The sequence below is a fragment of the Poecilia formosa genome, unplaced genomic scaffold, assembly GCF_000485575.1.
Source record: "Poecilia formosa unplaced genomic scaffold, Poecilia_formosa-5.1.2 Scaffold14, whole genome shotgun sequence".
Lineage (NCBI taxonomy): Eukaryota > Metazoa > Chordata > Actinopteri > Cyprinodontiformes > Poeciliidae > Poecilia > Poecilia formosa.
Genome location: NW_006799953.1, coordinates 3,628,024 through 3,640,070, shown reverse-complemented (window position 1 = coordinate 3,640,070; position 12,047 = coordinate 3,628,024). Strand labels below are relative to the sequence as shown.

At 38.1% G+C, this 12,047-nt stretch overlaps 1 protein-coding gene across 7 annotated transcripts in view; it reads right to left on the bottom strand.

The window, feature by feature from the left end:
- LOC103133943 (RNA-binding protein Musashi homolog 2) overlaps positions 1–12,047 on the bottom strand; it is a 130,373-nt gene that overhangs the window by 73,089 nt on the left and 45,237 nt on the right. For all 7 annotated transcript variants that reach the window (XM_007545939.2, XM_007545938.2, XM_007545940.2 and 4 more), the window contains exon 2: positions 9,419–9,501. In XM_007545939.2, coding sequence (XP_007546001.1) covers positions 9,419–9,501 — 83 coding nt within the window. The remainder of the gene's footprint in view (positions 1–9,418; positions 9,502–12,047) is intronic.

Genomic DNA, 12,047 nt, shown 5'->3' with positions numbered 1-12,047 from the left:
AAGGGATGAAAGTTGTCAGATCCAGGGTTAGAGGAAAAAGCAATCCAAACATAACAACCTCTAAAACCAAGAACTATAAACCTGTCAGTGCGTTGAGCTTCATTTATTGCAACAGCCTTGTTTTGTTGCTCTGTTAGCATCACTGCGGTTTGATTTACTGATGTAAGTGCCAACATTTAGTCAGTACAAGTCAAAAAAAGTCACACTATTAAGTCGGTCATTTGTGGTGAATTTTCTTTGTTTCATTGAGAACACAAGGAAAGCACACCCAACTTCAAGGTTCTGATGTATACAGAATGTGGTCTTATCTCGGTTCTAAAACAATTTAAATCTAACCTTAACACACTGTAGCACTGAACATGTCATTTTTAATTACATAGAGACGAAGCCACAATAGGAAGGCCTAAGAAAAACAAAGTAACTTCCCCCAACAAAAACTCAGCGACATAACCTTCAGATTTTAGGAGGCTGCTTCTTTTTCGTTCTGTAAAAAGAAGCACAGGCCAATTTATATGTTAAAACTGTTTTAATGATCCAACTATAAACGCTACTGCAAATGCAGAATGTTGTATCATAGTTGACTTTACCTGATCAGACAGGCTGGTTAATTGGTCTTTAATAATTATGATGGTGATTATAATCTCTAAGGATTTGTGTGTCATGTTTTGCAACGCTCAGTGTATTCAGAATCGAGTCCCCCACATATTTTTGACTACAGGCTTTTGAGTTCAACATACAAACGCGGAGAGTGATTTCGCAGACGGCATTATTATTCTTTTGAAATTCATGATCACCAATTAGTCTCGTTCTGATTTTCTATTGGGCACAATAATCATATAGTGGAAAAGGTGATATTGTGACAGCCCAACTGGAGAAACACCTTCCTCCAGGCGATAAAAAAAAAATGCCGATCATAAAAGCTGCCAGCACAGGTGGTGATGCAGTGTAGGTGGACTTTTTTTTTCTTTCTAATAAAGACACTGAGATAAGGAGCAGAAATCAGAAGCAAAAAACCTTACTGAACCTGTACAGGTGTTTAGATTTTCTCAAGCAAATATAGCAAAGCCACAGGGCTTTTTGAACTACTGTCACTCCTGTAGGGATGAACTAACAACAGTTTTAAAAAACTAAACTATATACCTGGTGTAAATAGATCTGTTTAAGAACGAAAGGCTTGAGATGTGTGTGGATACGATATAGTTTCACACTTTATTTTTTTTAATTGCAATATACAGCTCTGGAAAAAAAAAAATTAAGATGCTACTGCAAATTTCTCCAAGAAGCAGGATTTTTTAGGTGAGCACCTGAACCCGACAGCGAGAGAAAAGTAAATGAAGGAAATGCCAAAATCAGGAATGTATAAGTTAAAAATATTATTATATTGCTTAAGGATGAAGATTATCTTATTTTCTTTGTGGTATTTTTGAGTAAATCCATCAATCCATCCTCTAATTGTATTACTTTGACTAATTAACTTTTATATCAGTTTGCTTTTAATGTAGATGTAGACAACAGTCTCTTTTTTATGTACCTTTTTATGACTAAATATCTCAACTTTATTAGGATTTTGGAAGAAATCCTCCTTGGAATTTTTATGTTTATCTGGAGTATATTGGTTTTGTATCATCAATGAAGCAATTACGTTTCCTCAATTCTTCATTCCAACGCATTTATGTACATTTCTAGTTTTGCCTCCCCATTTTTAAATTTGTTTACTCATTATTGTTTTTTTTTCTTCTTTTTTGTGTGTAGGTACGTTTTGTATTATTATTATTGTGTATGAAAAGTACTCTGTAAATTCTAAAATTTTAACAAGTTAATAAAATGTTAATTGCAGACTATAGAGAGAGTCAGTAAGATTTCAGTGCTTTTGAGTTTCAAAAACTGTCTAAAAAAAACATCTCTGTAGGTTACTCGCCTTTGAGCTGTGACATGACTTTTTTGAGATTACAATTTTTGTAGTTCAGCCTATTGTTTCCAGGAAGAATTTAATTTAAAGATGACATCACTGGTGAATACAGACATCTGATGTGTCCACCGTTGTGAAACAGCATACATACTCCTAGAAGCACTTATCCAGAGATTCTCTGACTACTTGGCAGGTATGCTGTTGCAAACATCTTTAAGAACTTGTCACAGTTCTTGTGTGGATTTAGGCGGTCCCAGCTGCTCCAGTCTCTCCATGTAATCCCAGACTGGCTCCATGATACCAATAGAAAGCCTGTGTGAGGGCCAAACCATCTGTTGCATGACTGCTCGAGTTTCTAGCCACTTGAGCGGATTTTTTATCTGATCATAGCTGTTTGGCTTGGGTCAATCGGCACAATAGATTTTGGGAAAACAGATACGCCCCATATGGGTGGGAATTATAAAAAATAAAACAAAACAAAAAACAAGAGAATTGTTTGGCATGTCTAACTTATAACTCAGAAAGAGAAATAAACACGTACAGTTTGTTGTTTTACTGCAAAAATATTAGAATATTCTTAAAATGTCTAAGAACATTGTGTTTAATAACAATGTAGAAGCACAAAGGCTCAGGCTTATCATAAACTGGAAGATGTTGACGCATGAGTATCACTGTTGACTGTAAAGCAAGTAGACATTGACATTGCCTGAGGGGGTGAAAGAGCCACCTGCTCCAAAGCTGGAACAATCAAATTTAACTGAAATCTACAGTTTTTGTGGTCAGAAGACACAAAAATATGGATTTTTTAAAATGAGAAAACAATATCTGGTCATGGTGAGGCACGCTGTACCACCTGCCAATCATGGTGGTAGCAGCATCATGCTAGTGGTCTCAACACTGCATTAATGAATAGTGAGAACTTTCTTACTCTTCTCTTCATTAATCAACATCAACTTAGTCAGTTGTTCCAATCGGTCCATGATCTCAAACACACCAAAACCGATTTTGGAGTGGATAAACGAGCTAACCACAACGCTTTGAAGACATGGCAACTTCACCTTATTCTTACTGAAACTTGATTGACTATATAGTCAAATTATATTGAGTTCTATTATTTCTGTTAAGTGCAGAAATGTATTTCTGTCTCTGAATATACGTTTTCGAACACCCTCACGTTATAACACAATAATGTAATGTAGACGTGGTAATTTCATCCAGATTGTATTGTTAGGCTTCACTGACAGCAAAACTCAACAGTAGGAAGAGGTTACCAACCCACAGAAACAATAAACGTAGCATGTGTATGCAACATAATCCTCACATGTATATAAGATTATTATCAGAGCTGTACACTATATAATCATATTTGTACAATATAACTATCAAGTTATAAAGTGATACTGTTCAAAAACTTATCTTCTTCCATATGCTTCTGTAGATAAGAGAAGTGGAGAAAAATGTGTGATATGGCGAGACTTGCTGAATGACATTTATCCAAACATCAGTAGTGTGAATATCTTACCTCGAGTGGATTCCAGAAAATCCCACAAAACACACTTATAAAACTATTTTTATGAAGCTAAGCAAAATACATTGCCGTCATATGATGTAAAATCATTCAAACTCGATAAAATGATTCAGGTAAATCACAAACAGACCCAAATTAATGGCTGTTTATGTTTATGAAAACCTCTCGACCAAACCTCTGTGTTTTAATGATTATTTGTTAATGTTCCAAGCTTTCATTAGAGCTTCTGCTAAGAATTTCAGAACATTTTATGTTCAAACAATGAAGAGTTTTGAATAAATGCCTGGTTTCCTTAGTATTAAATAAGATTATATGGACCATTCGAACCTATTTGACGTCATTAGTACTGTAATTGTGTATCATGTCACAAAAGCATTTTAAACTACTGAAAACCCTACCTAGAAATGGTTTTAGTGGTGATTTGCTATCTTTGAAAGTTTAAAATAACAAAATAAAAATGATATTGAATGGTTAGACTAAAAAACCACCGTGAGTCCATTTTAATGACCCACCACTCGCTCATCAGAGCCAAAACTTGATTATAATTATGCAGTATTATTAAGAACTAGCTGCACTTCCACAACAACCAGCTGTAGAGTGATTAAGGAACTTGTTTCCTCAAGAAAACAGAATTTGCAACTTTCCCTCAGCTGTCAAAGAGACTTCGTTCCCTGTGGTATCATATATAGACATTCACATATGTGGAGGTGTGATGAAAAAGCTTTGAAAATATTTGAAAACTGTCATCCCGCCCTCTATCTATTGATTTTTACTCCAAAATATTTACTAGTTTTAACACAAGGATGGAGGCTGCAGAAGCTGGAGGATGTTTTAACAATGACAGAGCCCCAGAGGAGATAATCAATAGTTTTATCACATCCTACATATGCTAAAGCGGGGCGGGCAGAGAAGCCAAAGCTGCTGATGGGGGGGTTGAGTTATGAGATTCTTGCAAAGCTGCACCCTGTTTTTAATTATATATGAGACAGAATTCACAGTGACAGAGAAGACGTGCCCCTGAGAACGAGGCCTGGGTGGCACATGAACACAGGGGGCTGACCAAGTCACTTACAGGTTCAGTCACTCACATCTGAGTGGGCCCTGACCCACTCCACCAACGGAGCTCTTGAGAGGAAGGACAACGAGAAGGTGGGCTGTCCTGTACGTCCACAACCTTCCCAAGCGGGGTGGAATTTCTGTCGACATCAATTATTCACGAGACCATCTCAGATAACACTCATGGGCAGGATGGATGAGGTCTATTTCTGTAGAGTACTTCATAAGGATGAAGACAGGGGACATTTTTTACTTTGTGTGCTTCAGTCAGTGAATAACCACTGCTCTATGACGAGGGGTGGGGGGGAGAAGAAAAAGGCTTTAAACACAAATTCTTTTCCCTTTGCAGATGCTAGAAAATGTCAACACCTTGTAGAAGATCTGAGCGTCACATTTATTCTCTGTATCCAAACACCTTTAATGTGCTGTAGGTGTTATCAGGAGGGGGACCCTACAAAGGCGACAAAAGCTTCAGAAAACTGACCCTGGTAATATCCCTTCAACACAACACCAGCTCAATATATTCCCATATTTTCTGCTAAGTCTCCCTAGACTTTATCCTGACGGTTTAAAATATTTCTTTGTGTGCTGTTATTTATAAAGAACATAAAGGCTATAAATAGCACTTCTGGAGCCAGGTGGAAGATGTGAAGCAGCAGATCACAGATACAAGCAGAGACATCGGGTGATTGGTGAAACCCTACCCGATCCGTGAAAGCACCATGTCTAATCTCTTCAGTGTGGATGTTGTTACTGAGTGAAGAATACACAAAGTTATAATTTTTTTTTTTTTTTTTGTATTTTGGAAGTGTTTAAAGTTAAGTCAGAGGAGACAGTGATGGAAGTAGCTAGAAAAAAAAAGACAGCCGTATTTTCTACGGCGATAATGACTACTCACTGCAGAAAGGCTGAAAGCGTTTCACTATATTTTCCTACATTACAGTTCTTAGAGATAATTCAGGATTGGCTGAGCTCATGCATCTATATTTACTGGCAGTCAAAACTGTAAGCGGCTCTCTCCCATCCGTAGTAGTTTGTTTTACACCTCATAAAGCCCTCATTAGAAAATGTTGACTAAACGCTTAAAGTTGTTTACGGTCTTACACTCTGTGACGCAACCCTGGGTCAGATGTGTAAAATGAGCCACAATGTTGTTGGCAAGAAAATGAGAGGAGGTGAAAACAACAATAAATTTCACAACTTCCCTCCCAGCCCTCCCATGTCACATAATTTCAGCTGCTGTATATTATCAGGACACAAAAGGCTACTTACAACTGATCTCAATGAAAATAATATATGTTTTGGCAAGCTCTACATCAACAAGTCCCGACAAAGATCTGAATTTAAATGAGCTACTGGGACTTTCTTTACCTTTGTGTTTATCTCTGATGGGCAAACAGGCTTGTCTTTTCCATTTTTCCAGTTACTCTCATGAAAAACAATGAGGTGTGTGGACCTTACTAATAAAAACAGATATGTATAATCATATCTAATTGGTTGTATTTTTATAAAATGCAACTACTATTACAAATGCCATCATAAGGAAGTGGGAGAGACCCCTGGACAGGTCACCAGTCCATCACACGGTCAGATCAAACATGTTTCATGTTTGTTCTGACCAATTTTTCAATTTTTGGCTTAACTGTAGTTAGATAAAGCTTGAACATTATCTAGTGTTCCAATTATCTCAAAACACAAATCAATCTGGTTTAAGAATGGATAAAAGTGTCTTACATTAAGCCTCTGGAATGATTTCCTCCAAAGCTGGGTCCAAGCAAAAAAACTAAACAAAACAAAAAAACAAACAAATGATACCAATTTAAAGGAACTGTGCTACTTCTGCCAAGAAGACTTGTCCAATTTCCAGCTAGAACTTTACCAAATCCTTGTTGATAGCCACAGAAAGTGTGTAGTTGTGATCCAACTTAACATGACTGACAAATTTTAAATAATAATGGGGGTATATGTAAATATTTAAGCTTGGTTTTGTGTCTTTTTCTTTCCATCCTGTGTGAATTAGAATTAAAAAAAAACAAAAAAAAAACGTGTGCACTTAACTCTTTCTTGAGGTATTATCATTTCACCCTGAAAAAACCCAGCTCAAATAAACAAAAACAATCCCCAAATGATGATTACAAAATCAACACACTTGATGAATGGAAATTTATTTCTAACCGCAATTAAAAAAAAACTAAAATCATGTTACATCCTGAATCAGAAGAACCAGTGAATTTACTTGTGACATGCCAGAGACTGCAGGAGCTATGAAGTTGGCTTGACATTATTGCCTTGTGTGAGTTTAAATTCACTCGAGCAGATGCAGATGTTTTTAGCAGCTGGACAAGCAACAGTGAACTGCATGAAAACATGCCACAGCTGACCAAGTATCTCTCTGAAACATAACCGAGGTGTATTCGGAGATTTTGCACATTTAAATATTTGTGATAACACGGGCATTTGGATTTGGAGAAAATTGACCGTAATTTCAGTTTGAGTAAAAAACAAAACAAAACATGTGCATCTTATTATCATTGGCATATAAAGCTTGCATTTTTATTTCCCCAGCTTTGTAACAGAGCCTTTAAAGCTGTTTGGAGGATTATTTCTGTTCAGTATTTGTGTTAGTTGTAGAAAAGACAAACTGCATTAGGACGTCATGGGAAATTTAAAGAAATAAAATTATAAAAAGTAACCAAAACAAAATTCAAGCACTTAACCAAGTGAAAAAATAAGTAAATAAATCAGTAATTTTCTGCAAATTTGAATTGGTAAATTGTAAGAAATAGAAAAATATAGTTTAGTTATATGGTTGGATCTTCTAAGACTTGCTCACTTCCATACCTATTTACAACAATGCTACACAAAGAATCAAAAGGATCTCATTGTAGCAAGGTACCAGTCAAAAGAAGGCTACAAAAAAAACCTCCACAGTAATATATATATGTGTGTGTGTGTTTATAATGGGAAAAATTAGATGTTTTTCCAAAACAATGAAAACACAAGTTGGAAACTGTTCAATGAGGCTCTTATGAGATTTCAATAAACAGCAATTATCTCTTGTGTTTTACAGGTGTGGCAGTGACGCTCCGGTATTCTCAATGAGAGACGTCATCAAAAAGGGACAACTACAGTATGAAAGCATGGCTGAAAAATAGCAGCTCTTGTTCCAGAGAAAACACTCAGGGATGGCTAGAATCTCCTAAAACATTCCTAAATAATGACGGCAGGGAAATGCAACGGAGACATGTTTTCATTTTTCAACATCACAGTGAGTGAAAAATTAACAAACGAAAGACATTGGAGTCACCGAAAGTTGTGAACTTATAATGCATGCATATCTCTAATTGAAGAACATTAAATGTCGTAGTTGATCCAAAATATGTTTTGACAAAATATTAGGATGTGAAATATGGCATTGAAGCTTTTAAACAGATTAACAGACTGATTGCACTAGCCATATGACATTTTAACGACTGAGGAAGTTTGACAATTATTTCCTATTTCAGTTTATTTTTTAATCACAAAAACTTAAAATTTTAAAGGGGCATGATCCCATTAAGAGCCACTGTTATCACAATGCCATTGTTGTACTTAAGGCTAAAAAACCATATCTGCATGTTTTGAGAAATCAATGCATCCTTCCAACATTTAATCTGAAACATAGTTTTACAGAATGCAATAAACCCTATTATAAATTAATAATAATTGTGCTATTATTGAACTATTTATTCGGCGCATTCAGTCTGTTATTTAGCACTTCTGTTTCCACTATAGTCATCAGCAAATTGCTGCATAGCGCTCAACAAATGCTTTTGTGAGAGTATTTTCCCTCCTGGTTAGAGGTGGCAGAAGTGAGACTTTATTTGGAAATAATGTGTCACCTGCTTGTAAAATCCAAACTGGGACTTGTTGACATTCAGCATATTCACATGTGACAGTTTTTTCCAAAATATTTTAGTTTTTTTTTTTTTTTGGTTTGCACAGACGTACATCAGCATGCCAGAGGATCTGACAGAGTATACCACCGAGTATTGTTATTTCTGCCATAGATTTAGCAGGGAATACGACACCATGTGAAGGCTACGCCGGGATGCATACTGGGGTCATATGTGACTCGGTCTGTTCCCAGGTGAGGGAGGTTTTACTACGCCGGTTCTGTCAGTCAGGCAGTCAGTCAGTCTGCTGGTTTCAGAAGGAGGCCTGGGAGGGGTGAGTGCACACTCGGAAAGAACGGTGGTGAGACAAGTACTCCCTCCAGTCAATCACGGCCCACGAAGCTGTTCAAATGATGCAGGATTTCTCAAGAGGCTCACAGGGTGGATGTGGGCGAAGGAGGCCCTAATGTCACACTCGCTACACTGAGGGCGGACCTTGTCAATTTATCATACGTGACTGACTTGATGGCTTCGAAAGTTGCGGCAGAAACTCTGAAAGGACCGTACGACTGGTGTAAATAAAACCAGCATCGCTGGCACTCAGCAGAAGGTGTTAATCCCTGACTAATGAACTCTGCCTCTGCCAGTAGCTTTCTTCTTGCACCCTTGGACATCCCCACCTGTGCATGTGTGTTTGTGTGAGCGCATGTGGCAATGGGGGGGGAGGAAGAGGGGAGCGTAGAAACGAGAGGAGAGGGACAGGCTCCACTCTCCCGTCCCCTCAGCCTGACAGGCAGAACTCAGCCGCACAATTTCATGGTTTGTGGGCAGTACACACCACTGCTTTCCCATCCCTGAGACCCAGAGACCCACAAAGTGTGGCTATGTGGGAGTATTAGCTTGTGCATATAACACACATACACAAACACACATGGTCTGCTATTAATAGTAGGGCAAAGAACAAATCAAATATTAATCCTTCAACTCCCACCTGGAATTGTGGAGAGTGAGGGGGGGGGGTGGTGAAGAGAAAAAGATGTGTGAACTTACCATTTTGTTATTGATTTCATGAAAATGAATTTCACAGACTTTCTCTACGATGTCTTCACTCTCAAAAGTTATGAAACCAAATCCTATGCAGAGAGAGAAAAAGAGGGGAGGGAGGGACAGCGGGGGGAAAAAAGGAGTTAGTGGAGGGCCCCAACAAAACTTCAACAAGTAAAAGAGAAAGCACACCATAAGTTGGGAGTATCATCTCCATCCAGATTCAGAAACTATTCGAGTACATCTGTGGAGATTGGTTTCCATGTGGAAAGAAAAAAAAAAAAAAGAAAAAGAAAAGAACAAGTGAACAAGGCAGACATTGTCCTCTTTAAATCAGGAATATGATGAAATCTGCCACATTATTAAGGGCACTCAAGGACCCCCTCTACAAAGAGAAGATTGGAAAAACAGCACAAAGCTCATTTAATGAGATCCAGGGAGCCAGGGCCCTGCATCTGAATTTCATTAAATGCATTTTGTGTTCTTTTTATTGAAATTTCACTGTATAACAAGCCCCCCATTTTTATGTTAATACGGGCCTTAGAATGAATACGTCGTTGACAGAGGGATTTTCAAGCCATATTTATAGGATAAAAGCTTAACCCCTCTTTTAACACAAAGACAGAGCGACGAGATAGTTTTTACACTTTTGAACACGAGTGGATTGCGTCGCTCTCCTCTGCGTTTTGATGGCGATGCACAAAGCAATCCTGCTTCTGCATGGCCAGGGTTGAAAAGAAAACATATTCGATTATTTTTGCGGAAGTGAAACTGTTAGCGAGCAGAAACAGCGAGCCGGACTGGGGTGACCAAAGCCATTCGTGAAAACAAATCACCTCTGCTCGCGCAAAAGCTGCTGTCAAAACACCATCGCCAAGTTCTTATCTGGTACAAAAATATTTTGCACGTTATGCCATGTTGTACCCTCAAATTTAAGTGTGTTTTATAGGGGTTTTGTCACAGAAGAATAGTCGAGACATAGACTAAGTACGCCATAGTTTAGAAAGGTTTCTTTAAGAAAAGTAAATCTCAAAAGTGCTTACACAGATGCACACAAAATCCAGCATAGCCAGTTACTGGTAGGGAGATGAAGGAAAAGTTTTATAGAATAAAACTTTTAATGAATGTCAATGTTAAAAGTTAGTCAACGGACATCCATTTTTAAGCTTGCAACAAGCCGTGCGGAGGAGATGACCATAGCCAAACTTTTTCAGCCCACATGTAAAGATACCACTGAGTCATGAACACACAGTCCCAGAAGCTGGTCAGAGTGGATGAGAAGAAGAATAGAGTGAAACTCTGAGGCTTTAAGATGCTGCAAAACACTCCAGACTGGGAACAGATTAGACCAAAGTACTTTTGTGTGCGAGAATGGTCTAGTCAAAGTCCGGATGATGTTCATGTCTACTTTTAATCCAATTAGAAAAAGCTTGAGCTGGTTTGCAAAAAAACAAACAAACAAAAACTGGACCATAATTTCAATCTTGACATGTTCAAAATGTGTAGAGACATCTTCCAAAAAGACGCAACTGCAGCAAAATGTGGTAAAAAAAATTAAAATTATTCCCCTCTCTTCATGTATAGTTTTCCTTACAATTATTCACTGCAAACTTTCACTTTACCTTCCAGCAAAGGCGTACTGTACATATTGACATAGTACAAGGTACACAAACTGCGTGAGAAGAGAGATTTGTCGGTGCTCACTGTACTAAGGTGGTTTATCCCTCCAATATCTGTGGCTGTATTAGGTCATTGCTGGCAAAGCTGAAAATCAATGAGCACGGCTGCTTTATGGCAACATTGGATTTACAGGATTTTTGAATCAAACACGATTAAATTCCTGTATTTGTACAGTATTTAATACTATAGACCAATACAGATATGGTGAGTTTGAAAAAACACTGGTCGCTCAATGACATTGACGACAAATCCTTTTGTTTAGCAGCTTTGCATGTTTTCACAGTCACATCTTCGCAGAAACAGCAAAATTAAGAATATTACAGTACATTAGAGTAAGCTGCTTATTCTATTAATTCATCAGATCATCCAGACAAACACAGATTTCCTTCGAAGGAGCTGTTTGTGCTTCTTACCACAGCAGGCAGCCTATCACAAATCCTGACATTTTTAGTTCTGTCATTCGGTCTTTATCGCTCACTCACACTTTTTCCCCCCCCTTTTTGCTCTTGCTTCATTTCCTCTCCCATAAATAAGAAAACGATCCTCCTCAAGCTCCTTTCCTGACATATCGAAATAGTCTCAACGGAAAATTTAATATGGGAGCTGATTTAACATGAAAATCTAATGTAATGAGATCTTATGAGACAGGATGTCGATTTCCAGAGAGGGGGCACATGTGGAGAAGGGCTGGTCGGGTGGAAGAGAGCAGGTGATCTGGACAGCCAGACGAGGGTGGGCGAGGGGATTGGAGAACCTTTTTTTTTTCTTTTCTGCAGCTCACTCCATACCTCCAGCACAGGGAGCACTTTTGACAACCAACAAATCAACCGCCAGCAGTAATTTGTCATGGAGGAGTGTGGGGAGAGAGAGTTGAGTCTGGGGGAACGTGGATTGAGAGAGAAAAAGTAGAATAAAAAAAAAAAAGGAAAAAAAGGTGGAGATAAAGGGAGGCGGG